Here is a 27,322-nt window from a genome sequence, read left to right as displayed (position 1 = left end):
GGTATTAGGAGATGGGGCATTTTGGAGGCGATAAGGTCATGAGGGTAGAACTCTCATGAATGGTATTAGTGTCTTTATAAAAGAGACCCTAAGGAGCTCCCTCACCTCTTCTGCCATGGGAGGACATAGTGAGAAGATGGCCATCTATGAACTAGGAAGGGGGATCCTCACCGGATATCTGATCTGCTGGCACCTTGATCTTAGACTTCCCAGCCTCCAGAACTGTGAGAAATAGATTGTTATTTAAGCCACTTAGTCTGTGGGAATTTTGCTGCCCTTGACATGTCTCCCCATAGGTAGAGTGTATTTTCCTCTTCATATCAAGGCCAGGTGACTTCCACTGGCCAAAGGAATCATAGTGGATGTAATGTGTCCCTTAGCTGAATAGAGGATTTGAGTGTTACTGTATGTTTCAACTTATAAAGAGCTGCTCTATGATCCTAGGTTCCAGAATGAGAAAATACTAAGAGAAGAGCCAAGCACAGTTACAGTCAACCTTATGCAGACCATAAGCCTACCCGCGATGTGAGTGAGACATAAATGTCATTGTAAGCCATTCAGGTTTTGGGATTATTTGTGATATAGTATAATCCAGTTATAATGTGATTTACCCCAGGGAAACAGAGATACCTTTGGGAACATATTTATTTATTTATTTATTTATTCATTTATTTATTTATCTTTACAAACTTACGTTGTTGAGGCTCTGATCATCGGTGATTATTCTCGGGAGGAGGGTGTAGGCACGCACACGGGCAAGTGTGCAAGTACTTGTTGAGTCTAGTAATTTGCTAGAAAATTTGCAAGAATTAGCTCTTCCCCTCTCTTACCTCTTTTCAAAACCCTTTCCTTTTCCTTACGAAACAATTCAGTCCTAAATGAAACATTAGGTAGAGCAGAACAAGGTAGGTGTCTGTTGTAGGGTGGGGTGGGAGAGCAACAGTGGTCTGGTGCAGGTTGTCAGAGCTCAGGCAGGGTGAGAAGGGTGACTTTGCAGGGGGGTTGGCTTGATGGTGGTGCTGGAGCCCGAAAGAGTGAGGAGAACATCCCTGCAGGGATTGGAAAGTGTTTCGGGCATCAGACCCTTTGCATCCTGAGGAGAGTGTCCACATGTGGCAACGGCCTGGTGTAGGGTGTCAGAAGCAGCCTGGTCTGGAGTGCCAGGGCCTGAAAGGTGAAGAAGACATCTATGTGGTGGGGAGGCCAGGTGCAGGGAACTCAAGCAGGATGGTCCTTGCTGGGAGGTGGGGGACCCGGCACGGGTCAGGAAAGTGGCAGACCCGGTGTGGGTTTCAGAAGCCGAACGGGATGAGGAAGCCGTCCACATGGTAGCGTAGCCCCGCGTGGGGACTCAGAGCCCAGGGAGGGCGAGGAGAGCTTCCACACGTCAGGGTGATCTCGTGTCGGGTTTTAGAACCTGAGTAGGGTAAGGATGGGTTCCAGGTGGGTGTTAGGGAGCCGGCATCAGAAGTCAGAGTCTAGGCAGAGTGAGGAGGGATTTCCTATGGAGGATGGCCCGGCGTGGGGTCAGACCTGAGCAAGTTGAGGATGAGGTCCGTGGGGGTTGGCTGGCTCTGTGCAAGAACACCCAAGCAGGTTAAAGGCCCCGGTAGTAATGTTGGCCTGGATTGGCAAGTCAGAGCCCCGTCAGGAAGAGAAGAGCATCTTAGAGGAGGGAATGGCAAAGATAGAAAATTGACTAAACGTGTTTATTACTCAAATAACTAAAATAAGTAAGTAAGTAAGTAAGTAAAAGACAATGGAAGCCGGTTTCTTACTGTAACAGAAGGGAGTTAGAAATATGGAAGGGAGAAAACTAGAATGAACTCCTTAGCGTTGGATTGGAATTAGAGGTTATTAGTGTGAATGAATGGTTTTCAATGTACCTTGATATGGAAAGATAGAAGTAAGTGTGTGTGTGTGTGTGTGTGTGTGTGTGTGTGTGTGTGTGTGTGTTATGCAGGAGATGGAGGAGTTTGGTGCAGGAGATTAAAAGAAGGAGGATCCTTTGGGGAGAGCTGAATCTAGGGAGTGAGCTTTCAAGAGCACATCTCAGAAGATTCTACCTGAAGGATTCAGTTTTTGGAATGCTTTCCTCTTGTCCTTTGGAAAAAGTCACATTTGTCACTGACTTTATCTCCTAATTTGTGACTCTATTAAATTATCTTAACTTGTTAAAAAACAGTCACATTGGCCTGTAGAGTCTTTTTGTTGTGGTGGTGTAAGGGATTAAAGGGATGGAGAAGGGTGGTGTGCAGGCTGGCCTATTCCACTAACATCCAGCAAAGAGAGCTGCTTTCAGGAGCTTCTGGAAGCGACTCTAGCAAAATGAATGGAGATCCATGAAGGAGTCAGTTAAGAACAGGGAAAAGCAGAGAGCACTGGGGAGCAGCTTCAGAACACGTATGACGTAAGCTTTGACTTCCCTCCTACATACACTCTTGAAAGTGGGGAGGCTGACACGTGAGTTTTTTGTCAATGATCCTCTTAGAATGTGGTCACCTAAAGTTGCCTGATCAGCCACACATGATGAGAATACAGCATGAATGAATCTATGCCCAGATTGGTCTATAAATAATTATGTTTGCATACAGATGTACACAAATACATGAAGTTCATTCTTGGCTGGTGAGCTCAGATAATACAGGTCTCAGAAAAGCATTCTCTAACTGCTTAGTTTCTCTGTGTCTTTCCTTCCTATACATATTTTTAAATCTACGCTTTGAGTTCCCACTTTCCATTTCCTTATTACATTTATAAATTTATGAGAAGTTCCTTATTACATTTGCTGACGTACGTTCAAATGCTATGATTCTCATCGTGCTGACCCTGGAGATTTGGCCTCTGAGGTTTCTAATTTTCATGAGATTCCTCTCAGAGTTATTTGCCTACATGGGGCCCCTGTTCTTGATAGGAAGTATGACAAATTGCCACCATGTTTGGGTTCTATTTTAAGATGTTTTAAGGAAGAGATGTAAAGGATTTTTTGAAGAGCAGATTTCTTCTCGATATGACTTCAGAGGCCACTTATGCTGAATTGAGTTTCAAAAATGAATCGAAGTCCTCAGGCACCAGAGAAAGGCCTCCTGCAGGTAAGCACATTTTCTGGTGGTCAGAGTTAGTGATGAGAAGAAGGATGAAGAGAGAATATTGTAAATGAAGCATGATAGTGTTAGTTGCTGGTTCTCTGGCCACAGGTGGGGCACCTAGGATTCTCAGAAGATTGAGTTATCTGAAGATAAGCATTAAGGGCTTGTGTAGTTATACGCTAACCAAACTGAGGTGTGACAAGTCCACGAAGGTCCTGAGCTAAGGAGAATGCTAATTATGCTGAGGTTATTCTCCTGTGCCTTCTGAGGCTGAGTGAGACTGCAATCAAGAGATTGGGTACAGGAGCGCCTGGGTGGCTCAAGTCACTTGAACGTCCGACTCTTCATTTCAGCTCAGGTTATGATCCCAGGGTTGTGGGATCGAGCCCCAGGTTGGACTCTGCGCTGAGCACGGAGCCTGCTGAAGATTTTCTTTCTCTCTCCCTTTGCCCCACTTGCATACGCTCTCTCACTCTCTCTAAAAAAAGAGAGAGAGAGAGAGATTGGGTACAGGTCTTGAAACCATCAGCCCAGGTACAGAAGATGTTGATGAGTCCGTGGACTCAGGCTCGGTTAGAAGGGAAGAGTTTGGGTGGAGAGCGTTGTGGGCGTCTTTGTTACCGCGGGACTAAAGTGTAACCCAAGACCGTTGCAGAAGAAGGACTAGAAAGTTGCAAAGGGAGTCTTCCGTGAATTCAGGAAATCCATTGCATCCTGCCTCCCCAGGATGGATTTAACTGAATTTGGGAGTAGATAAAAGGTAATATGGTTATCATTTATGATATATCAGATATAGAGCAAAAGAGAAAAAAAGCATGTGTATTATAAGAAGCTGTGAGTGGCAGGTCATGATTGCGCATGCTTTCCAAAACACTTCCATGGAGATAGGGAGAACACTCAGGGAAACTGTTTTTTCCCCTTAAAAAGCTTTTTTTTTTCTTGCATATTTTATTTTATTTTATTTCTTTTTCTTTTTTTCTTATTCTTTTTTCTTTTTTTATTTTTTTAATATGAAATTTATTGTCAAATTTGTTTCCATACAACACCCAGTGCTCATCCCAACAGGTGCCCTCTTCAATGCCCATCACCCACCTTCCCCTCTCCCCCCACACCCTCCATCAACTCTCAGTTTGTTCTCAGTATTTAAGAGTCTCTTATGGTTTGGCTCCCTCCATCTCTAACTTTTTTTTTTCTTTCCCCTCCCCCATGGTCTTCTGTTAAGTTTCTCAGGATCCACATAAGAGTGAAAACATATGGTATCTGTCTTTCTCTCTATGACTTATTTCACTTAGCATAACACTCTCCAGTTCCATCCACGTTGCTACAAAAGGCCATATTTCATTCTTTCTCATTGCCATGTAGTATTCCATTGTATATATGAACTACAATTTCTTTTATTTTTTTTATTTTTTTTTTTAACGTTTATTTATTTTTGAGACAGAGAGAGACAGAGCATGAACGGGGGAGGGGCAGAGAGAGAGGGAGACACAGAACCGGAAGCAGGCTCCAGGCTCTGAGCCATCAGCCCAGAGCCCGACGTGGGGCTCGAACTCACGGTCCATGAGATCATGACCTGAGCTGAAGTCGGACGCTTAACCGACTGAGCCACCCAGGCGCCCCTGAACTACAATTTCTTTATCCATTCATCAGTTGATGGACATTTAGGCTCTTTCCATAATTCGGCTATTGTTGAGAGTGCTGCTATAAACATTGGGGTACAAGTGCCCCTATGCATCAGCACTCCTGTATCCCTTGGGTAAATTCCTAGCAGTGCTATTGCTGGGTCATTCCCCTTAAATTTTTTTATAAAACTTCCTTATTAAATGTTGAAAGGGTCATTAAAGAAAAAATTAAAAACTAGAGGCATACACGAATTTATATTTATTTTACCATCTAGAGATCACTATAATTTACATTTCAATGTAGATCTTTCCAGATATAAATACTAATCTAACTGTATTTTTCCTAAAGCCGAGATTATGTTATACATTATTGAGGATTTTGTCCCCCTGCTTGTCAATACCTCATAACTTTTGGAAAACTATTCTTTATTTTTTTGTGGAGGTACGATTGACATAAAACATTCTGCAATAGTCCCCTCTTATCTGGGGGGATATGGTCCAAGAAATCCAGTGAATGCCTGAATAGTGGATAGTACCAAACCTTATATATTGTGTTTTTTTTTCCTATACATATATATCTATGATAAAAGTTTAATTTATAATTTAGGTACAGTAAGAGATTAACAACAATAACTAATAATAAAACAGACCAATTGTATTAATATACCATAATAAAAGTTATGTGAATATGGTCTCTCTATCTCAAAATATTGAACTGTATTCACCTTGCTTGTGATGATGTGAGATGATAAAATTCTTATGTGATGAGATGAAGTTAGGTGAATGACCTAGGCATTGTGACCTAGCCTTAGGCTACTATTTACCTTCTGAGGATACATCAGAAGGAGGATCATCTGCCTTCAGACCACAGTTGGCCACAGGTAACAAATTGTGGAAAGCAAAACTGCGGGGGTGGGGGCGGGGAGGGGGACTACCGTGTTAGTTTCAGGTATACAATGTAGTGATTTGATTTTTGTATATATTGGTGAAATGATCGCCACAATCAGTCTAGTTAACATTTATCACCATAGACACTCCAATTTTTTTCTTGTGATGAGGCCTTTTGAGATTTAATCTCTTAGCAACTTTCAAATATGTAATAATATTTAATAGTTGATAATATTATAATAATCTATAATATTAACTATAGCCGATATGCTGTACATTACATCTCCATGACTTCTTTTTTTTTCTTTCGAGTTTTTATTTAAATTCAAGTTAATTAACATATAGTGTAGTATTGGTTGCAGGAGTAGAATTTAGTGCTTCATTGCTTATATATAATACCCAATACTCATCCCAACAAGTGCCCTCCTTAATGCCCATCACCATTTAGCCACCCCCCCCCACTGCAACAACCCCTGCAGCAACCCTCAGTTCTCTATAGTTAAGAGTTTCTTATGGTTTGACACCCTCTCTGTTGTTATCTTACTTTATTTTCCATGACTTCTTTATTTTATAACTGGAAGTTTGCACCTCTTAATCCCTTTCACCCATTCCCCACCACTCCTTACCCCACCTCTGGCAACCACCAATCTGTTCTCTGTATCTGTGAGTTTCGTTTTGTTTTTTGAATTCCACAGATAAGTGAGATCATATGGTATTTGTTTTCTCTGTCTGACTTATTTCATTTAGCATAATGTCCTCAAGTCCCATCCAAGTTGTCACAAATGACAAGAGTTCCTTTTTTTTTTTTTTTATGGTTGAATAACAATCCATTGTATATAAATATCACACGTGGTATATCCATTCATGGATGGATGGACGCTTAGGTTGCTTTTCCTAGCTACTGTAAATTATGCTGCAATAAACATAGGGGTGCATATACCTTTTTGATTTAGTTAATTAAATGTCTTTGTTTTCTTTGGGGAAATACCCCGTACTGGAGTTAATAGATCATATGATGTTTCTATTTTTAATTTTTTTAAAGTTTATTTATTTTTTAGAGAGAATGAGTGGGGGAGGGGCAGAGAGAGAAGGAGAGAACCCTAAGTAAGCTCTGCACTGTCAGCACAAAGCCCGATGCAGGGCTTGAACTCACAAACTGTGAGATCATGACCTGATCTGAAATCAGGAGTCGATGCTTACCTGACTGGACCACCCGGGTGCCCCTCTATTTTTAAATTTTTGAGGAACCTCCATACTGTTTTCCACAGTGGCTGCACCAATTTACATCCCAACCAACAGTACACAAGGGTTGCCTTTTCCCCACATCGTCACCAACACTTGTTATTTGTCTTTTTTTTTTAAGTTTTTATTTAAATTCTAGTTAGTTAATATATAGCGTAATATTGGCTTCAGGTATAGAATTTAGTGATTCATCGCTTATGTATAACACTCCGTGCTCATCACAAGTACCCTCCTTAAACGTTTTTTCTTTTTGATACTAGCCATTGAGAAAAGAATTCTTTTTATTTATTTTTTAATGTTTATCCATTTTTGATAGAGACAGAGTGTGGGGGGCAGGAGGGGCAGAGACGAGGGAGACACAGAGTCTGAAGAAGGCTCCAAGCTTTGAGCTCTCAGTGCAGAGCCCCACACGGGGCTCGAACACACTAACCATGAGATCGTGACCAGAGCCAAAGTCAGAAGCTTAACCCACTGAGCCACCCAGGCACCCTGAGAAAATAATTCTTAACCATGAAATAGTAACTAGAAAGGTCTGACCTTATTTTAAGAATGTGATGAGGGATGACCATAATAACGATTTATCTGCTATGGCATTATTTGTAGTAGTTGAAATTGGAAACAATCTGGAAGATTATTTAAATACATAATGAAATTCTATACAACCACAATAGACAGCGTTAAAGAAAAAATATGGTTGTATGAAAAATGTTCATGGTCTAGTGTATAACAATATAGTAGGTCTGAAGCTAGTGCCTATGGTATGTCAATCATGTGGGAAAATGTGTACTTATGTATATACACTTTGAAAATTACTGGAAGGATATATATCAAAACATTAGCAACAGTTCCCCCAGTGGTAAGAGGTTGTGTTTTTATGTAGTTTCCAACGTTTCTACAGTGAACATTTTTTTTCCTATTTTCCTATTATTTCAGATGTCATACTCTTGGTAATAGTATGTCATCCTAGAAAAGGGAGAAGAGGAAGGGGAGGAGAAGGAAAGTAAAAATCAGAATTTGTTACTGATGAAACTCCTTTGATTTCTCGTTCAGCTCCCAAAGAGAAGACCAGCCTGAACAAAAGTAATCCCAGTTTTCCCAAGCTACTTTTTGCCTCATTGCTGGTGCTTCTGCTGCTGTTGGCAATCTCATTTTTTATCGCTTTTATCAGTAAGTATCCAACTGAAGCTATATGGAATGTCTGCCTTCCATGAAGAGATGGCATCCATTAGATACTGACATGTAATAACGGGTCTATCCAGAAATCTGGAAAAGAAGTCTTCTTTGGGAGGGAGAGACACAATTAATGGGAATCTGTTAGAAATTTTGTTACTTATTTGAATTTAGTTACTTCCTTATAAAAATAATGGTATCCACCCTATAAAGAAATTGAATATATGTGTGTGTGTGTCTTGTAGAGGGACATATATTAGGTACCATTTCTACGCTAGACAGTTGTGTAAGTGAGGACAAATCTGTGTTTGCCTATTAGTGTTTATAAGGCCAGGTTTTTTTGACTGCACAGACATATATTTTGAGATGAGCAGGTGGACAAAAGGCGATGGGAAGAGATATTCCAGGAAGAGTTTCCATTGAAATTTCACCTTAATCATGTCTTTCTTGCCCAAGACTATGTAAGATCTAAAGCCAATTTGGCAAATAGGTGGATTTTTTTCATATCTCTGGCTTTAAGAACATATCAAAATTTAAAAAGGCATAAGAAGTAGTGAAGCCAGCATGTAGTGGGGCAGGGAGCAAATGGGAGGTAAGGAGGAAAAAAAGAGAAAATTCACTTTCTGGAGGAAGAGGTAAGTTATTTTTAAGTTGTGACATATTTGAGTATATTGGTGTGCTGAAAAAAAAGCCAGTTGAGAGTGGATAGAGTAAAGGAAGAAGGAGGAGGAAAATAATGCCCATATCTCCTGATCAATGTTGGCTTAAAAAAAAAAAAATCTCACTTTACAGGTAACCCAGAACTCAGAATTAGCTCAGTCTGCAACGCCCCCCCCCCCCCCCCCCCCGCCACAACAGATCTATGCTGTGTACATCCTCAGACAGAACTGTTTGCTTTCACTCCATTCTCCCACCTTCAGGGCTCACCTTCTGCATTTAGTATTGAAGGGAAATATGGATAAATCCCTTTGCACTCATTATAATGGAACCATCATGTCTCCCTTCAACTACTGATCTTTTGGCTATTCCTGGAGAAATCTATGGTTTCAAAATCAGTGGGATTAGGATTACATTGAATGTGGGGTGATGAGAAATCTTTTCCATTGTCAGGAGCCTTCCACTCAAGCAATTGGACATTTGTAGATTTTGTTCCTATAAAACAGAATGTGAGAAAGTAAAAATAGAGAGCAAAGTCACAACACCAGAAAATGAATGGCCTTTTTTTTTTCAGTTTTCTTCCAAAAATATTCTCAGCTCCTTAAAGAAAAAAAGACTGCAAAAGAGCTCCCTCACACGGAAATGGAATGCCTGAAAGAGAATGTGACCATGGAAGGTAAAAATGAATGTGCCTATAATTCAGTGGTTGACTACACTATGTAAGGATACCAAGTTAATATTTCCACTAAGATTCACAGGCAGATCATAGTAAGAAGTTGAGTCTCATGATCATTTCAAGCTTCAGGTGTACAAAGAAATAAGACTTAAAATTTTTTTTTTTTTTAATTTTTTTTTAACGTTTTATTTATTTTTGAGACAGAGAGACAGAGCATGGACGGGGGAGGGGCAGAGAGAGAGGGAGACACAGAATCGGAAGCAGGCTCCAGGCTTTGAGCCATCAGCCCAGAGCCCGACGCGGGGCTCGAACTCACGGACCGTGAGATCGTGACCTGAGCTGAAGTCGGACGCTTAACCGACTGAGCCACCCAGGCGCCCCAAGACTTAAAATTCTTATATGCGTATCTTTATCTGTACAAAGAAATAGTCTTCATTGTGGAGATGGCTGTTTAAATCCATGGGTAATCTCTTTACGGAATGTTTGTCCAGCCACATCCTTGGAGTTCTTTGCAGAACACAGTTTCTCACTTTTTACAGTCTGGCTAAGAATTTTGTGGGTCTTCAGATTCTGGTTCCTTTTCACTTCACACTTCCTTCATTTTATCTCTTTCCTTTTGCATTTTATGATAAGCAGTAAGGAGAAATCAGGCCACAGCTTTAATACTTGGCTTAGAAATCTCCTCTACTAAATATCCAAGGCTGTCACTTACAGGTTCTACCTTTCACAAAACATTAGAACACAATTCAGCAAGTTCCTTGCTATTTTATAATAAGAATTGCCTTTCTTCCTGTTTCCGATAACGTGTTTCTCATTTCTGAGACCTTACCAGAAGCATCTTTAATGTTCAAATTTCTACCAACATTCTGTTCATTATGGTGTATGTATAGTCTTTAAGATGATAGGATGTTTCTCTACAGCTCTCTTTTACTGAGTCCTCACCAGAATTATCTTTAATATCTATATTTCTACCAGCAGCCCTTTCTTTTCTTTAAAAAAAATTTTTTTTTATGTTTATTTTTGAGAGAGAGATAGAGAGAGAGAGCGAGCTTGTGAGTGGAGAAGGGGCAGAGAGAGAGGGAGACACAGAATCTGAAGCAGGCTCCAGGCTCCAAGCTGTTAGCACAGAGCCCAATGTGGGGCTTGAACTCATGAACCTGAGCTGAACCTGAGATCGTGACCTGAGCTGAAGTCAGAGGCTTAACTGATTGAGCCACCCAGGGGCCCCTACCAGCAGCCCTTTCAAGGCAATCTAGGCTTTTTCTAGCATGCACCTCAAAATTCTTCCAGCCTCTACCCATCACCCAGTTCTAAAGCCATTTCACGTTTTTAGGTGTTTGTTACAATAGCACCCCACTTTGGAGCCAAAATCTGTATTAGCCTGCTTGAGTGTCATAACGAAAGAGGGGCAAGGCCTTTCTTCCTGGCTTGTAGACAGCTACCTTCTTGCTGTGACCTTACATAACCAATTCTCTGTGTGAATGGGGAGGGAGAGAGAGTTTTCTAGTGTCTCTTCCTCTTAGAAGGACACAAGTCCTATTGGATTAAGGCCCTGCTTTTATGATTCATTTAACCTTTATTACCTCCTTAAAGTCTACCACTGTAGTCACATTGAGGGTTATAACTTCAGCACATGACTGTTGGGGGAACACAATTCAGTGCAAAACAAGTTTCTATGTAGTTTACTAGAAATTCTTGTGCATTTGATATTTGTTCTACCCTGTTTATTAATTTATTCAGTCATCTATTTATATCTGTGTATACTCATGGATATTTATCCTACACTTTGGGTTATAATCCAATACTGTATTTATTTTGTTGCTCAAATTGTTCTGCCTTTGCCCCTGGGAGTCTTTCAGTTGGCTCCCATGGCCCTTTGACATGCCCCCATCACTTTGTTGTTTTACTTGGTTTTTGAGCACTTCCTTACTTTTTGGGATTGTAATATTCTCTGGGCTTATATTGTATATTTCTTGCCTTAGTCTTAGAATCAGCTATTTCTCTGTGGAGTCCTGGCTCCTGTTATTGAAGAATGGTATTAGAAACCAAGATTTGAATACTAGGTATGCTCACTGCTGCTGAGGTGTTCTTTTAGCCCTCCCAGTTCACAGGACAAGGAAATCTCTATGTGTGTACTAACCTGTGCGTGTACATATATTGACAAATATTTCTATAGGCAACTATGTATATCTATAATAAAGTATACATCAGTTTTTACTGATGTCTGAAATGTTTCTCCATTAACACATTGCATCATTCTAGCCTACTTCTCTTGATATCTTTAGTGACTACTCCAACAGAGAGAAATCTGGTCCCGTTAACTTGCTCAGTACATTTCCTTAATTATTCAATTCCAATGAACACATATAGTAGTATCGGAATTGTAAACTCATACCACCATGGGAAACAACTTTATCAACTAGAATACAGTGCTGGTGTGCGGTGTCTTTTGTCTTTATTCTTGTAGACTCCATTTCCAAAGTCACTTAGGTCATCATCCTCTTCCCACCCCCTTCAGTGTGTTGTGTCTGACATTTGTAATACAGTTAGATTCTCTTGTCACAGTCTTCATTCTTTCATGGATTCTCTGACTTCCTAAATGGATTTTTAAAGCTTTATACAACAAATATGTAAAGTTCTGTGGATTTTGACAAATGCGTAATGTTCTGTATCTATTGTTAAACAGTATCATACATGGGGCGCCTGGGTGGCGCAGTGGGTTAAGCGTCCGACTTCAGCCAGGTCACGATCTCGTGGTCCGTGAGTTCCAGCCCGCGTCAGGCTCTGGGCTGATGGCTCGGAGCCCGGAGCCTGTTTCCGATACTGTGTCTCCCTCTCTCTCTGCCCCTCCCCCGTTCATGCTCTGTCTCTCTCTGTCCCAAAAATAAATAAACGTTGAAAAAAAAATTAAAAAAAAAAAAACAGTATCATACAGAATAACTTCACTGCCCAAAAAGTCCCCTGTGCTCCATTCTCCTTTCCAAACTTTTTTTTTAATCTTTTTTTAATGTTTATTTATTTTTGAGACAGAGAGAGACACAGCATGAGCAGGGAAGGGGCAGAGAGAGAGGGAGACACAGAATCCGAAACAGGTTCCAGGCTCTGAGCTGTCAGCACGGAGCCCGACGCTGGGCTCGAACTCACGGACCGTGAGATCATGACCCGAGCCGAAGTTGGACGCTTAACCAACCAAGCCACCCAGGCGCCCCTCCAAACTTTTGGTAACCACTGAAATTTTTACTGCCTAGTTTGTCTTTTCCTATCATTGGAATTACAGTTAGGAGGTAGTCTTTTCACTGGAATTACAGTTGGTAGTTTTTTTTTTTACTTAGCTTATTTTATTATTTTATCATTTAAATATTTTTGTTGAAGTATAATTAACATACACTGTTATATTAGTTTCAGGTGTATAACATATTGATTCGACAATTCTATGTATTGATGCTCACCTTGATAAGCATAGTCACCATCTGTCACCATACAATGTTATTACAATGTTATTGGCTGTATTCCCTATGCTATACTTTTCATCTCCAGGACTTATTTATTTTATAATTGGAAGTTTGTACCTCTTAATCCCCTTTACCTATTTCATCCATTTCTCCGGTAACCTCCATCTGGCTACCACCAGTTTGTTCTCTGCATTTAAGAGTCCGTCTATTTTTTGGTTTTGGTTGGTTTGTTGTTCATTTGTTTTGTTTTTTAGGTTCTACAAAGTGAAATTTTATGGTATTTGTCTTTTTCTGTCTGCCTTGTTTCACATGGTGTAATACTCTCTAGGTCCATCTGTAACAAACAGTAGGATTTCCGTCTTTCTCATGACTGAATAATATTACATTGTATATAAATATCGCAGCTTCTTTATCCACTCATCTATCAATGGACACTAAGGTTGCTTCTGTTTCTTGGCTACTGTAAAAAATACTGCAATAAACATAGAGGTACATATATCTTTTCGATTTTGTGTTTTGGTTTTTTTGGGGGGTATATAGTAGTGGAATTATTGGATTATGTGATTATTTTTAATTTTTTGAGGAGCCTCCATACTGTTTTCCACAGTGGCTATACCAACTTACATTCCTACCAACTATGCATGAGGATTCCGTTGTTTCCACCTCCTAGCCAACACTTGTTTGATTCCACGTCTCTGATTCTAGCCATTCTGACTGGTGTGAGGTAATATTTGATTGTGGTTTTGATTTGCATTTCCCTGATAATTAATGGTATTGAACATCTTTTCATGTGTCTCTTGGTCATCTGTATGTCTTCTTTGGAAAAACATTCAGGTCCTCTGCCCATTTTTAATAGGATTATTTGGTTTCTTGGGTGTTGAGTTGTTTAAGTTCTTTATATATTTTGGATGTCAATCCCTTATTGGATATATCATTTGCAAATATCTTCTCCCATTCACTAGGTTGCCTTTTTTTTTTTTTTAGTGGTTTCCTTTTCTGTGAAAAGCTTTTTATTTCAATATAGTCCCAATAGTTCATTTTTGCTTTTGTTTCCATTCTCCGAGGAGGTATATCATAAATATGTTGCTAAAGCCGATGTCCAAGAGATTACTGCTTATGTTTTCTTTTAGGAGTTTTATGGTTTTAAGTCTCAGATTTAGGTCTTTATCCATTTTGACTTTATTTTTGTGTATGGTGAGAAAGTGGTCTAGTTTCATTCTTTTGCATGTAGCTGTCCGGTATTCCCCACACCATTTATTGAAAAGACTGTCTTTTTTCCCTTTTATATTCTTGCTTCCTTTGTCGTAGATTAATCGACCATGTAACTTTGGGTTTATTTCTGGGCTTTCTATACTGTTCCCTTGACTGATGGGTCTATTTTTGTGCCAGTACCATACTGTTTTTATTACAAAAGGTTTGTAGTATATCTGGAAATCTGAAATTGTGATACCTCCAGCTTCGTTCTTTCTCAGCATTGGTTTGGTTATTCCAAGTCTTTGTGGCTCCATACAAATCTTAGGATTATTTGTTACAGTTTTGTGAAAAATGCTGTTGTTATTTTGATAGGAATTGCATTGAACCTGTAGATTCCTTTGGGTAGTATGGACATTTTAATGATATTAATTCTTCTGATTCATGAGCATAGTATATCTTTTCATCTGTGTCATCTTCATTTCTTTCATCGACATCTTATAGTTTTCAGAGTATAGGTTTTTTACCCCTCTGGTTACATTTATTCCTAGGTAATTTATTGTCTTTGGTGCAATTATAAATGGGATTATTGTCCTATTTTTCTTTCAGTTACTTTGTTATTAGTGGGTAGAAATACAAAAGTATGTATAATATAATATATTAATTTGTATCCTTTAACTTTAATGAATTTATCAGTTCTAATTTTTTTGGTGGAGTCTTTAGGACTTTCTATACATAGTATCATATCAGCTGCAAATAGTGAGGGTTTTACTTCTTTTCTTACCAATCTGGATGCCTTTTATTTCTTTTCCTGTCTGATTGTTACAGCTAGGACTTCCAGACTATATTGAATAAAAGTGATGAGAGTGAACATCCTTGTCTTGTTCCTGATCTTATAAGAAAAACTGTCAGTTTTTCGTCATTGATTATGTTGTTAGCTGTGGGTTTGTCATATGATCTTCATTATTATTATTGTTATTTCTAAATATAATTTATTGACAAATTGGTCTCTATACAACACCCAGTGCTCATCCCAACAAGTGCCCTCCTCCATGCCCATCACCCACTTTCCCCTCTCCTCCACCCCCCATCAACCCTCAGTTTGTTCTCAGTATCCAAGAGTCTCTTATGGTTTGCCTCCCTTCCTCTCTGTAATTTACCCCCCCTTCCCCTCCCCCATGGTCTTCCATTAAGTTCTCAAGATCCACCTATGAGTGAAAACATACGGTATCTGTCTTTCTCTGAGGTTCCTCAAAAAATTAAAAATTGATCTTTGTTATTTTGAGATATGTTCCCTGTAAACCCCTTTTGTTAAGAGTTTTTGTTATGAACAAATGTTATATTTTGTCAAATACTTTTTCTGCATCTATTGATATGATCATATGGTTTTTCATCCTTCTTATTAATGTCATGTATCACATTGATTGACTTGCTAATATTGAACCACCCTTGCTTCCCTGGGATAAATCCCACTTGATTGTGGTGAATGAACCTTTTAATTTAATGTCGAAATCAGTTTTGTGATATTCTGTTGAGGTTTTGCATCTGTGTTCATCCAAGATATTGGCCAATAGTGTTTTTTTTTAAGGTAGTATCTTTATCTGGTTTTGATATCAGAGTAATGCTGGCCTTGTAGCATGAATTTGGAAGTTTTCCTTTCTCTTCTAAGTTTTGGAATAGTTTGGAAGAATACACATTAACTTTTCTTTAAGTGCTTGTGGGAATTTACCTATAAAGCCATCTGATCCTGGACTTTTTTTTCTTCAGCCTTTTTGGTTGCCAGTTCAATTTTGTTATTAATAATTGGTCTGTTCAAATTTTCTATTTCTTCCTTGTTCAGTTTTGAAAGATGGTATGTTTCTAGGAATTCATCCATTTCTAGGTTGTCCAATTTGTTGGTCTACATTTTTTTATACATTCTCTTATAATTCTTTGTATTTATGTGATTTTGATTATTTCTCATCCTTTATTTCTTTAAAGAAAAAAATTTTTTCAATGTTTATTTATTTTTGAGAGAGACACACACACATACAATGTGAGCAGGGAAGGGCAGAGAGAGGGAGACACAGAATCTGAAGCAGGGTCCGGGCTCCAAGCTGTCAGCGCAGATCCTGATGTCGGGCTTGAACTGCAAGATCATGACCTGAGCCGAAGTTGGATGCTTAACCAACTGAGACACCCAGGTGCCCCTCTCATCCTTTGTTTCTGATTTTATTTATTTGAGTCCTCTCTCTTTTTTTTCCATGGGATGTTCTTTCCTGCTTTGTCAAAGATTAGTTGGCCATACGTTTGTGGGTCTAGTTCTGGGGTTTCTATTCTATCCCATTGGTCTATGTGTCTGTTTTTGTGCCAATACCATGCTGTCTTGATGATTATAGCTTTGTAGTAGAGGCTAAAGTCTGGGATTGTGATGCCTCCTGCTTTGGTCTTCTTCTTCAGAATTACTTTGGCTATTCGGGGCCTTTTGTGGCTCCATATAAATTTTAGGATTGCTTGTTCTAGTTTTGAGAAGAATGCTGGTGCAATTTTGATTGGGATTGCATTGAATGTGTAGATAGCTTTGGGTAGTATTGACATTTTGACAATATTTATTCTTCCAATCCATGAGCATGGAATGTTTTTCCATTTCTTTATATCTTCTTCAATTACCTTCATAAGCTTTCTATAGTTTTCAGCATACAGATCTTTTACATCTTTGGTTAGATTTATTCCTAGGTATTTTATGCTTCTTGGTGCAGTTGTGAATGGGATCAGTTTCTTTATTTGGAGTCCTCTCTCTTTTTTTGGGGAAGGCTGGCTGAAGATTTATCAGTTTTGTTCATCTTTTCAAATAACCAGTTCTTGGTTTCATTGATCTTTTCTATTTCTTTAGTTTCTATTTCCTTCCTTCTACTAGCATTCGGCTTTATTTGTTCTTTTTTTCTAGTTCGTTTAGGTCAAAAGTTAGGTTATTTGAGATTTTTCTTGTTTTTTTGAAGTAGGTCTATATCACTATAAACTTCCCTCTTAGAACTGCTTTTGCTGCATCCCAAAGATTTTGGACTGTTGTGTTTTCATTTTCATTTGTCTTCTTGCATTTTTAAATTTCCTCTTTGATTTCTTGGTTGGCCCATTCATTATGTAGTAGCATGTTGTTTAGCTTTCACATGTTTGTGCTTTTTCTAGTTTTTTGTTCTTGTAATTTCTTGTAATCTTTAGTTTTATACTGTTGTGGTTGGAAAAGATGCTTTAGTCTTCTGAAATATATTGAGTTTTGTTCTGTGATCTATCCCAGAAAATGCTTCATGTGCACTTGGAAAGAATGTGTGTTCTGCTGTTTTTGGATGAATATTCTGTATATATCTACTAGATCCATCTGGTCTAATGTCATTTAAAACCAGTGTCTTATCCTCTCACTTCTCCATGCTTGTGATGTCCCTACCATTTGTGGCTAGTTTTGTGCCAAGGGGTTGGTTCCCAACCGTGTCTCTGCCCCTCCTACCCTTTTCGATGTGGCCCTCTCTCTATGACTAGTTGTGGAAGATCTATTCTGTCAGTCTTCAGGTCATCTTCAGAGTTGGTTGTATAGAGATAGTTGTTACCTTGGTGTGTCGATGGACAAGGTGAGCTCAGGATGCTCCTACTCGTCCATCTTACTATTTTCCATTTTTCTGTTACTGATTTCTAGTTTAATAAGCCTTGTTGTCTGAGAGCAGACATTGTATGATTTCTATTCTTTTCAGTTTGTTAAGGTATATTTATGGCCAGTATGTGGTCTGTCTTGATGAATGTCTATGTGAACCTAGAAAGAATGTATATTCTGTTGTTGTCAGATAGAGTAGTCAGTAGATGTCAGTCATATATGGTTTATTGGTATTGTTGTTGAGTTCAACTATATTCTTACTGATTTTGTGCATCTGGATCTGACCGCTTCTGACGGAGGAGTGCTTAAGTCTCTAACTGTGGTAATGGATATGTATTGAAGTTCTATTTTGTTTCACTTTTTGATGCTGTGTTTTTAGGTGCATACACATTAAACAATGTTATGACTTCTTGAAGAATTGACCCCTTTATCATTATGCAATGACCATCTTTATATCTGGTAACTTTACTTGCTGTGCACCCCGCACTGTCTGCAATTAATATAGCTACTCCTGCTTTCTTTAGTTCAGTATACCTTTCACTACCCATTTACTTTAAAAAAAAATTTTTTTTTAATGTATATTTATTTATTTTTGAGAGACAGAGAGAGGCAGAGCACAAGTGGGGGAGGGGCAGAGAGAGAAGGAGACACAGAATCCGAAGCAGGCTCCAGGCTCCCAGGTGACAGCACAGAGCCCGATGCGGGGCTCCAACTCACGAACAGTGAGATCATGACGTGAGCCGAAGTCGGACACTCAACCGACTGAGCCACCCAGGTGCCCCACTACCCATTTACTTTTAATATATACATGTCTTTATATTCTCCTCCTAAAGTTTTTTTTTTTTTTTTTCAACATTTATTTATTTTTGGGACAGAGAGAGACAGAGCATGAACGGGGGAGGGGCAGAGAGAGAGGGAGACACAGAATCGGAAACAGGCTCCAGGCTCTGAGCCATCAGCCCAGAGCCCAACGCGGGGCTCGAACTCACGCACCGCGAGATCGTGACCTGGCTGAAGTCGGACGCTTAACCGACTGCGCCACCCAGGCGCCCCTCTCCTCCTAAAGTTTTAATGTGGGTTTCTTGTAGACAACATATAGTTGAGTCTGGTTTTTTTTTTTGATCCACTCTGATAATCTTTGTGCTTTAATTCGTGAATTTAGACCACTGACATCCCAAGTGATTATTAATATGGTTGTATCAATATTTATCATATTTCTATTGTTTTCTATATCTTGCCCTTGTTCTTTGTTCCTTTTTTGTCTTTCACTCTTCTGTGGTTTTGAGAATTTGATATGATTCCATTTTCATTGCATTCTTAGCATATCAATTATACTTCTTTTATACTGGTTGCTCTAAAGTTTGCAATATACTTATCAACTAATCCAAGTCCACTTTCAAATAACTATACAGCTCCATACACAGTGAGAGTATCTTAAAATAGCAAAATGATCCTAATTCCTCCCTCCTGTCTCTTGTGTTAATACTCTCACTTATTTCATTTACATCTTTGTATACATAATCTAATACATTGTTGCCATTATTATTTTGAACAAATGAAAGATCAATTATGAATATAGATCAGGGGTGCCCGGGTGGCTCAGTCATTTGAGTGTCCGACTCTTAATTGTGGTTTAGGTTATGATCCAGGGGTGTGGGATTGACCTCTACATTGGTCTCCATGCTGAGCGTGGAGCCTGCTTGGGATTCTCTCTCTCTGCTCCCTCTCCCCTGCTTGCACACATGCTCTCTCTCTCTCTCTCAAAAAAAAGAATATAGATCAATTAAGAATATAAGAAATATGTTTTTATTTTACCTTCACTTATTCTTTTTTTGATGCTCTTACTTTATATAGGTCCAGGTTTCTGACCTATAATATTTTTCTTCCCCCTAAAGAACTTCTTTTAACATTGCAAGTTCTACTGGCAACAATTTCCCTCAATTTTTGTTTGTCCAAAAAGTCCCTATTTCATCTTCACCTTTGATGGTTAGTTTTGCAGGATAAGAATTAGGGTGATAGTTTTTTGTCTCTGAACACTTTAAATATTTCACTACATTCTCTTCTTGTATCCGTGGTTTTGGAGAAGTCTGATGTAATTTCTATTTTGCTTCTCTGTAGATGTGTTTACCCCTTCTAGCTTTTTAAAGGATTTTTCTTTATCTTTGATATTCTGTAGTTTGAATATGATATATCTTAGGTGTAGTTTTCTTTGGCATTTATCCTGCTTGGTGTGCTCTGAGCTTTTTTGAATCTGTAGTTTGGTATCTGTCATTAATTTGGGAGAAATTCTCAAATGTTATTGCTTCAATATTTCTTCTGTTCTTTTCTCTTTTTATTGTTCTGCTATTCCCATCATGCACATATTAACACTTTTTGTAGCTGTCCCACATTTCTTGGATATTCTGTTTGTTTCCCCCCCCCAGTTCTTTTCCTTTTTTTAGTTTTGGAGACTTCTATTGAGACACCCCCGCATGCTTAGATTTTTTCCTGCGGCTGTGTTCAGTCTAATAACGAGCTTACTAAAGACAGTCTGCCTTCCTTTTTTTTTTTTTAATTTTTTAAAATGTTTATTTTTGAGAGAGAGAGAGCGCACGCATGCGTGTGCATGAGTGGGGGAGGGGCAGAGAGAGAGAGGGAGACACAGAATTCAAAGCAGGCTCCAGGCTCTGAGCTGTCATCACAGAGCCCGATGTGGGGCTTGAACTCACGAACCACGAGATCATGACCTGAGCCAAAGTCAGAGGCTTAACTGACTGAGCCACCAAGGCGTCCCATTTCTTTTTTTTTTTAAGTGTATTTATTTATTTTGATAGAGCAAGTGGGGAGTGGGGGAGGGGCAGAGAGAGAGAGAGAGAGAGAGAGAGAGAGAGAGAGAGACAGAGAGAGAATCCCAAGCAGGCTCTGTGCTGCCAGTGCAGAGCTGAGGCTTGGTCTCATAATCTGGGAAATCATGACCTGAGCAGAAATCAAGAGTCGGACGCTTAACGGACTGAGCCACCCAGGCGTCCTAGACATTCTTTGTTTCTGTTACAGCATCTATCATGTTTCCTTTTGTTTCTTAGAATTTCCATCTGTCTGATTACATAGTTCATCTCTTCTTGTATGCTGTCTACTTTGTTCATGAGAGCCCTTAACATATTAATCATTGTTGTTTTAAATTTCTGTTCCGATAATTCCAATATCCTGCTACATCCGAGTCTGGCTCTGATGCTTGCTTTGTCTCTTCAAACTGGGGTGCTTCAAATTGCTATGCTTCTAGCAATTCCCCATTTACACCTCAGGTTTCCCTACCCTGCAGCTGGTTCCCACAAAATTTTGGCTCCTGGGTTTCTGCTTCAGTAAGTTGTGATCCTCTGTATTTGCCTGCCTGCATAATTTTAAGAGCAGCGGCTTCGCTTGTGAGGAGTTGTTGATTTGTGGTTTGTTCAGCTTTTTACTTCTTAGGTTGGTATGGTAACTTCCAAGATTCTTGCGTGCCAGCCTGGAAAAGGGAAGTCTATTTATTTATTTGCTTTTGTCTGTTTTGGCTCTGTTACTTGCTTGAGTAATTTCTATATTTCAATTCTGTCTTTCAATTCCCTGATTTTTCTGTCTTCTCTGCTTTTGAGCCCAGCCACCGAACTTTTTATTTTGGTTATTATATTTGTTAGTTATACAAATTTGTTTGTTCTCCTTTATATCTCTAATTTGTTGGCTGAGATTTTCTTTCTTTCTTTTTGGAGAGAGAGAGAATACATTGGGGGCAGGTCAGAAGAGAGAGAGAGAGAGAGAGAGAGAGAGAGAGAGAGAATCTTAAGCAGGCTCCGCGCTCAGTGCCGAGCCTGATGCGTGGCTCAGTCCTACGACCATGACCTGAGCTGACATCCAGAATCAGACCCTGAACCAACTGAGCCACCCAGGTGCCCCTGTTGGCTGAGATTTTCTATTTCTTTTCTGAGGCATTGTTTTGTTTTGTTTGTTTGTTTTTTTATTTGGTCCAAACATGTTTGTACTTTCTTGTTGAGGCATCTTTGTCATGGTTTCTTTAAAATCTCTGTCAGATAATTCTGGTATTTCTGTTCTCTTGATATTGGCATGTATTTATTTTCTTTTTAAAAATTAACTTTGAGGGGCGCCTGGGTGGCTCAGTCGGTTGAGCGTCCGACTTCGGCTCGGGTCACGATCTCGCGGTCCGTGAGTTCGAGCCCCGCGTGGGGCTCTGGGCTGACGGCTCAGAGCCTGGAGCCTGCTTCCGATTCTGTGTCTCCCTCTCTCTCTGCCCCTCCCCCGTTCATGCTCTGTCTCTCTCTGTCTCAAAAATAAATAAACGTTAAAAAAAAATTAACTTTGAGAACTTGTAATTCTTGGTATGATGGGTGATTTTCCACTGAAACCTGGACATTTGGTATAGTAGTCTGGATCTTATTTAAGACCTCTGTTTTAGCTGGCTTTTCCAGACACCACTCTGGCAAGAGAAGGGGGGCCCTGCTTTGTTACTGCCTGGTACAGGTAGACTTGATCCCCTTGATCCCCTTGATCCCCTTTGTTACTGCCTGGTACAGGTAGACTTGATCCCACCTGGTGGGTGGCTCCTTTTCACCTCTGGATGAAGATGCAAGTTCCAGTTTCCATGGGGTCTTCCTTGGTCCTTAATTTTAATAATACACACACTTAAAATTTTTCTTTTATATTGGACATCTATGGCCTTTCTGTCAATACAGGGAAAGATTGGAGCTGCTGCCCAAAGGATTGGAAGCCATTCAGTTCCAACTGCTACTTTATTTCTAATACAATGAGAAATTGGACGGAGAGTGAGAAGAACTGCTCAGCAATGAAGGCTCACCTGCTGGTGGTCAACACCAAGGACGAGCAGGTGCTTTCTAATAGATGGTGGAACCAGGAGTCCCATCTGGTTGTTGTTTACCTCTCTTGTCTCAGAAGGAGGCTTTCACTGTTTGGGGATATTGGTGGTGTGGCAGAAGGCTTTTAGTATAATTGATAAGAAAGGCTATACCTAAGCCATTACGTGCTGCACCTTCTTCCTGTTTCCATAAAACGAATCTCTCCCAAAATAAATTGGGGCATTTAAAATATAATATGTGGGCTTGGAGTGGAAGAATGGAAATGTCTTAGCCTGAAATACTAGTTTATTCTTTCAACCTGTAAATATTTTAGAAAGTATTAGCTATCTCATGGAGAAGGGGTATTATATCAAATAGAGAAACAGAGTTCGGTCATGAAGAGTCACGGTCAACAATCAGAAATGAATGAAGTTGAAGAAGTTATGAAAGGAGAATGATTTAATCTGCAAAAATTTTCTAATGCATGATTTTGAAGAACACTACTTAAGTGGAGAAGGGAAGTGAATCTGAGATGAGAATTCATTATGATCGTGGATAGAAATGGCTTCCATTTATATTGAACATCACTATGTTCTAAATGTTTATATCCCCACCAAACTTCATATGGTGAAATCTTAACCCCCTGAGATGGTGGTATTTGGGACGGGTCTTTGAGACGGGTTTAGGTAATGAGGGTGGAACCCTCATGAATGGAATTCATGTTCTTATAAAATAGTTCCCTTGCCCCTTCTGTCGTGTGGATACACAGTGAGAAAAAGCTGTCTATGGATGAGGAGGAGGGCCTCTACCTGACCTTGCTAGTACCCTCATCTGCGGTTTCCAACCTCCAGAATTGTGAGAAGGAAATTTCTGTGGTTTATAAGCTACCCAATCTGGGGTATGTTGTTATAGCAGCCTGAGCAGACCAAGATAAACATCATGGTCACAAGTGTTATCTTTGATCTTGTACTGCTCAGCCAGAGAGGACTGCGGCTCCTGGGCAGGGGCCCCATGTGGCTCTTCCTGGATCCTTTCTTTTTCTGGTCTTCTAAGGCTACTGTAAAGAACTTAGTTCTACCTGAATACTTTAAAGGCTGTAACTCCTTTCTTTTCTTCCCTTAGGATTTTATCATCCAGAACGTGGATACGTCTCCTGCTTATTATATAGGGCTGTCAGACCCAAAGGGAAAAAGAGATTGGCAATGGGTTGATCAGACACCCTACAATGAAAGTGTCACGTGAGTACAGAATTCGATACAGGAATCCCGGGCCCTGGATCATGCACGGATTTTAGAATGTTCCAACTATTAGCTATGAAAATAAAAAAGCTCACTCTTAACTCTTGGGCACTAGGTTTAAATAATTTTCTTTATTATCTCATATGTAGTCATCACAAGAACTCTGTGAGGCACACGTTATTATTTTTCCCACCGTAGATTTGAGGAAATTGAGTTTAGAGAGTTTAGACAGCTCAACAAAGGTTATCCAACAGTGGCGACAGTGATCCTCAAATCCAGCTCTATTTGACATCAAAGTCTGTACTTTTAACTACTACATTATATCTCTAAATATAACAAAAATTTACGTCAGTTAAGGTCGTGGCCAGTTATTGATTTAATATTTCTCATAAAGCAAATAAGCTAAATTGTGATACTTATAATATCTCATATTCATATAGGTCTTTTAAAACTCTTTTTATTAAAATTTTTTTTTTTCAACGTTTATTTATTTTTTTGGGGACAGAGAGAGACAGAGCATGAACGGGGGAGGGGCAGAGAGAGGGAGACACAGAATCGGAAACAGGCTCCAGGCTCTGAGCCATCAGCCCAGAGCCGGACGCGGGGCTCAAACTCACGGACCGCGAGATCGTGACCTGGCTGAAGTCGGACGCTTAACCGACTGCGCCACCCAGGCGCCCCAAAACTCTTAAATCCTTTAGTGCATTTTAGGGTAATACTACCTTTGATCCTCAGATCATAAAGGAATATGACTCTAGTCTCTATTTTTTAGATATGGAAATCAGGAAAATGAAATTATATGTCCAAGATAACAGGGATGTTAGCAGATTTAGGGATTTTAACTAGTTCTTCAGACACCAAAAGCAATATATATTTAAAAAAAGGAAACACACTACAGTGATATTTGGGACTCGGATGAAATCTTTTTTTTTTTTTTCTTCATCATTTAAGGGAGCTTATGGACTGGTAGTCCCCTGGGAACAGGACATAATGATGGACATATAGAAGGGCTATCTGCTAGGAGAACGTTTGATGCAGTGAAATGACACAATTTCAGGTGATGCACGCACCGTTTCTGAGGGAAATGCCAGAGTTTCAGGCGGAGGAGAAACTGCATGAGAAATGGAGAAGGAATGATTTGGGCATATCCACTCTTGACATCCACACAGTTCAACCTCAGCCCCCTTCCTCGCTGTCTCTAACCCTTTTCAAAGCCCTGTGTGGAGAAACAACCTCATCCATTTTTTTCCCTTTCAGATTTTGGCACTCCAGTGAACCCAATAATCTTAATGAGCGTTGTGTTATATTACATTTTCGTCACGGACCGAGAGAATGGGGCTGGAATGATGTTCCTTGTAATGGACATCACAAGTCACTTTGCAAGATGACGAAGATCTACTTATGAATGGGACATTCTGCATGAACATGTGGTTGAATTGGAACCCACCATTACAGAGATAGCTAATTTGCTCTTTTTATTCATGTGTAAATCTTGTGGAAGGAAGCTCCATAGAAGTTTTCCATAGGCTGTCACCTTTTCCATTTATGAGAGAATCAGTATACGCATTCATTCATTTCTTCCTTCTCCATGTGCAGAGATCATATTTCTGCAGACAGATGGAGGAAGCATGAGCCTCCTTTCCTAATTTTGAGGAGTTAGGCATTGACGTAATTATACATGATATTGGTATAATTATATGATGGGGTTCCTCTCTCTGTCTGGATTTTTTTTTTTCCCACGAGAGTGATCAAAAGCAGAATAATCCCAACTATTACTTTCCATTTCTCTCAGACATTTATCAGCTTTAACTGAAGCATGTTATGTGCCAGTTGGAATATGATACACATCAATGGAACTTAGTTTCTGGCTTTGGCCCAGTAGACCATTTGGGATTCTTAGCATTCTCTGCTCATTCTTGGACTGTCACTTAACATCAGGGTGCACTCAGAGGGAAATCCAAAACTGAACATTAGAGATTTAGAAGTTATTATTAGTGAGTTGACATAGATGTATAATCATTAGGTATTCTGATAGTTTTTTTTTTTTCCTTAAGTTTTATAGTTTCTGTGTGTAGATTGCCACTCAAAATGGCTCCTGGTTTATTTGTATTCCCCTTTGCACTGAATTCTTACAGATCATTTTATTTCAACTACAACATAAAATAGATTTATAATGAAGCCTGTTATTCATTGCTTTCATATGCTAATTATAATTGATCATAGTAAAGCTGATTCTAGCCATGGCTATCCAGGTATGACTTCTTGAGATTATGCCCCGATTATCTTGATACAACTGAGTAATTACATTTGCCACTCATTTCCTGACTGTATCTAAAAAGGAGTTGTTTTTATACAGGTCTGATCTTATCCATAGTATGTAGAACTTACCAGTTTACTCCTCGGAGAGCAACTTACAATCATGGAAGAATTCCAGGGAAGCTTTATTGACAAAGAGTTTTCCTCACTATTATTTCAATAATAAGGGGTTGGAATGAAGAGCAAAAAGAACCACTTTACGAAATGCTTTTGATTTTCAGAATAGAGGGTGTGCTTGAACTGGAGTGCAAGGAGAGTGGTGACATTAGTCATTGCTGGAACTTTCTCTGATCTCCACCTTATATCTTATGAATGTGGTTCAGATCCTATTTTCTTTAAATTTCCATAAAGCACCACTAAATCAAGATTGTGGGTAACAGAGTTTATGTAAGATTTGTGTTTAAATTTTTTTTTTTCAACGTTTATTTATTTTTGGGACAGAGAGAGACAGAGCATGAACGGGGGAGGGGCAGAGAGAGAGGGAGACACAGAATCGGAAACAGGCTCCAGGCTCCGAGCCATCAGCCCAGAGCCCGACGCAGGGCTCGAACTCACGGACCGCGAGATCGTGACCTGGCTGAAGTCAGACGCTTAACCGACTGCGCCACCCAGGCGCCCCGTAAGATTTGTGTTTAAAGAGTGATATTAAAGTGGAGAGGCATCCAGCTGACTTCAAATCAGTGGACAGAATTTTGAAAAATAGAGTTGCTTTAAGCCACTAAAGTTTTGGGGTGGTTTATTATTTAGCAATGTATACCTGAAACACCTGTGAATTATACTGCGGATTTGAACCAGATTCTGCAAAATAATGAAACATATTCAATCACGTTGCTGTCTCTGAAAAGATTGACAGTTTTGGGGCTTTTTTTGTGGGTTTTTTGAGGGAGAATATCTCGAGAACTGGTGGGCACTGCCTTTTTTGCTGTGACTCTCAGCCATTCTATGCTTCTAGTAACCCACCCTCAAACTCGAGCCATTTGTGAAAGCAATTTTTAAAAAAATTTTTAAATGATTATTTATTTTTGAGAGAGGGAGAGAGAGAGACAGAGTGTGAGCAGGGGAGGGTCAGAGAGAGAGAGGGAAACACAGAATCTGGAACAGGCTCCAGGCTTTGAGCTGTCAGCACAGAGGCTGACACGGGGCTCAAACCCACCAACTGGAAGATCATTACCTGAGCTGAAGTCAGACGTTTAACTGACTGAGCCACCCAGGTGCCCCAAAAGATTGACAGTTTTATTTTTTATTTTTTTCAACGTTTTTTATTTATTTTTGGGACAGAGAGAGACAGAGCATGAACGGGGGAGGGGCAGAGAGAGAGGGAGACACAGAATCAGAAACA

General features: G+C 39.6%; 2 protein-coding genes across 3 annotated transcripts in view; both read left to right on the top strand.

The window, feature by feature from the left end:
* Positions 1-3,035, top strand: part of NECAP1 (NECAP endocytosis associated 1) — a 43,848-nt gene extending 40,813 nt beyond the window's left edge. The window contains exons 8-9 of one of the 2 annotated variants that reach the window (XM_047065429.1): positions 445-525; positions 2,957-3,035. In XM_047065429.1, the coding sequence (XP_046921385.1) occupies positions 445-525; positions 2,957-2,978 (103 nt within the window). In that variant the 3' untranslated portion in view covers positions 2,979-3,035. The remainder of the gene's footprint in view (positions 1-444; positions 526-2,956) is intronic. The other variant, XM_047065431.1, reaches the window with a different exon arrangement.
* CLEC4A (C-type lectin domain family 4 member A) lies at positions 3,011-25,845 on the top strand. The gene is made up of 6 exons (XM_047065432.1): positions 3,011-3,092; positions 7,892-8,008; positions 9,243-9,344; positions 22,310-22,461; positions 23,552-23,667; positions 24,925-25,845. Exons 1-6 carry the CDS (start codon positions 3,011-3,013, stop codon positions 25,070-25,072), a joined length of 717 nt encoding a protein of 238 aa, XP_046921388.1. The 3' UTR covers positions 25,073-25,845.
* Positions 25,846-27,322: the final 1,477 nt, after the last annotated feature.

The sequence above is a fragment of the Lynx rufus genome, unplaced genomic scaffold (assembly GCF_022079265.1).
Source record: "Lynx rufus isolate CCGP_SWC_20201006 ecotype Redwood Valley unplaced genomic scaffold, mLynRuf1.p SCAF_7, whole genome shotgun sequence".
Classification (NCBI taxonomy): domain Eukaryota; kingdom Metazoa; phylum Chordata; class Mammalia; order Carnivora; family Felidae; genus Lynx; species Lynx rufus.
The sequence above is the reverse complement of the archived record's forward strand: the minus strand, read 5'-3'. Positions and strand labels throughout refer to the sequence as shown.

Bases quoted from the DNA above. Each gene is read 5' to 3' on its own strand.
- CLEC4A (XM_047065432.1), top strand. From the start codon at position 3,011: ATGACTTCAGAGGCCACTTATGCTGAATTGAGTTTCAAAAATGAATCG. The intron at 3,093-7,891 runs GTAAGCACATTT...TTTCTCGTTCAG, and splicing joins CAGAGAAAGGCCTCCTGCAG to CTCCCAAAGAGAAGACCAGC. The intron at 23,668-24,924 runs GTGAGTACAGAA...TTTCCCTTTCAG, and splicing joins CCCTACAATGAAAGTGTCAC to ATTTTGGCACTCCAGTGAAC.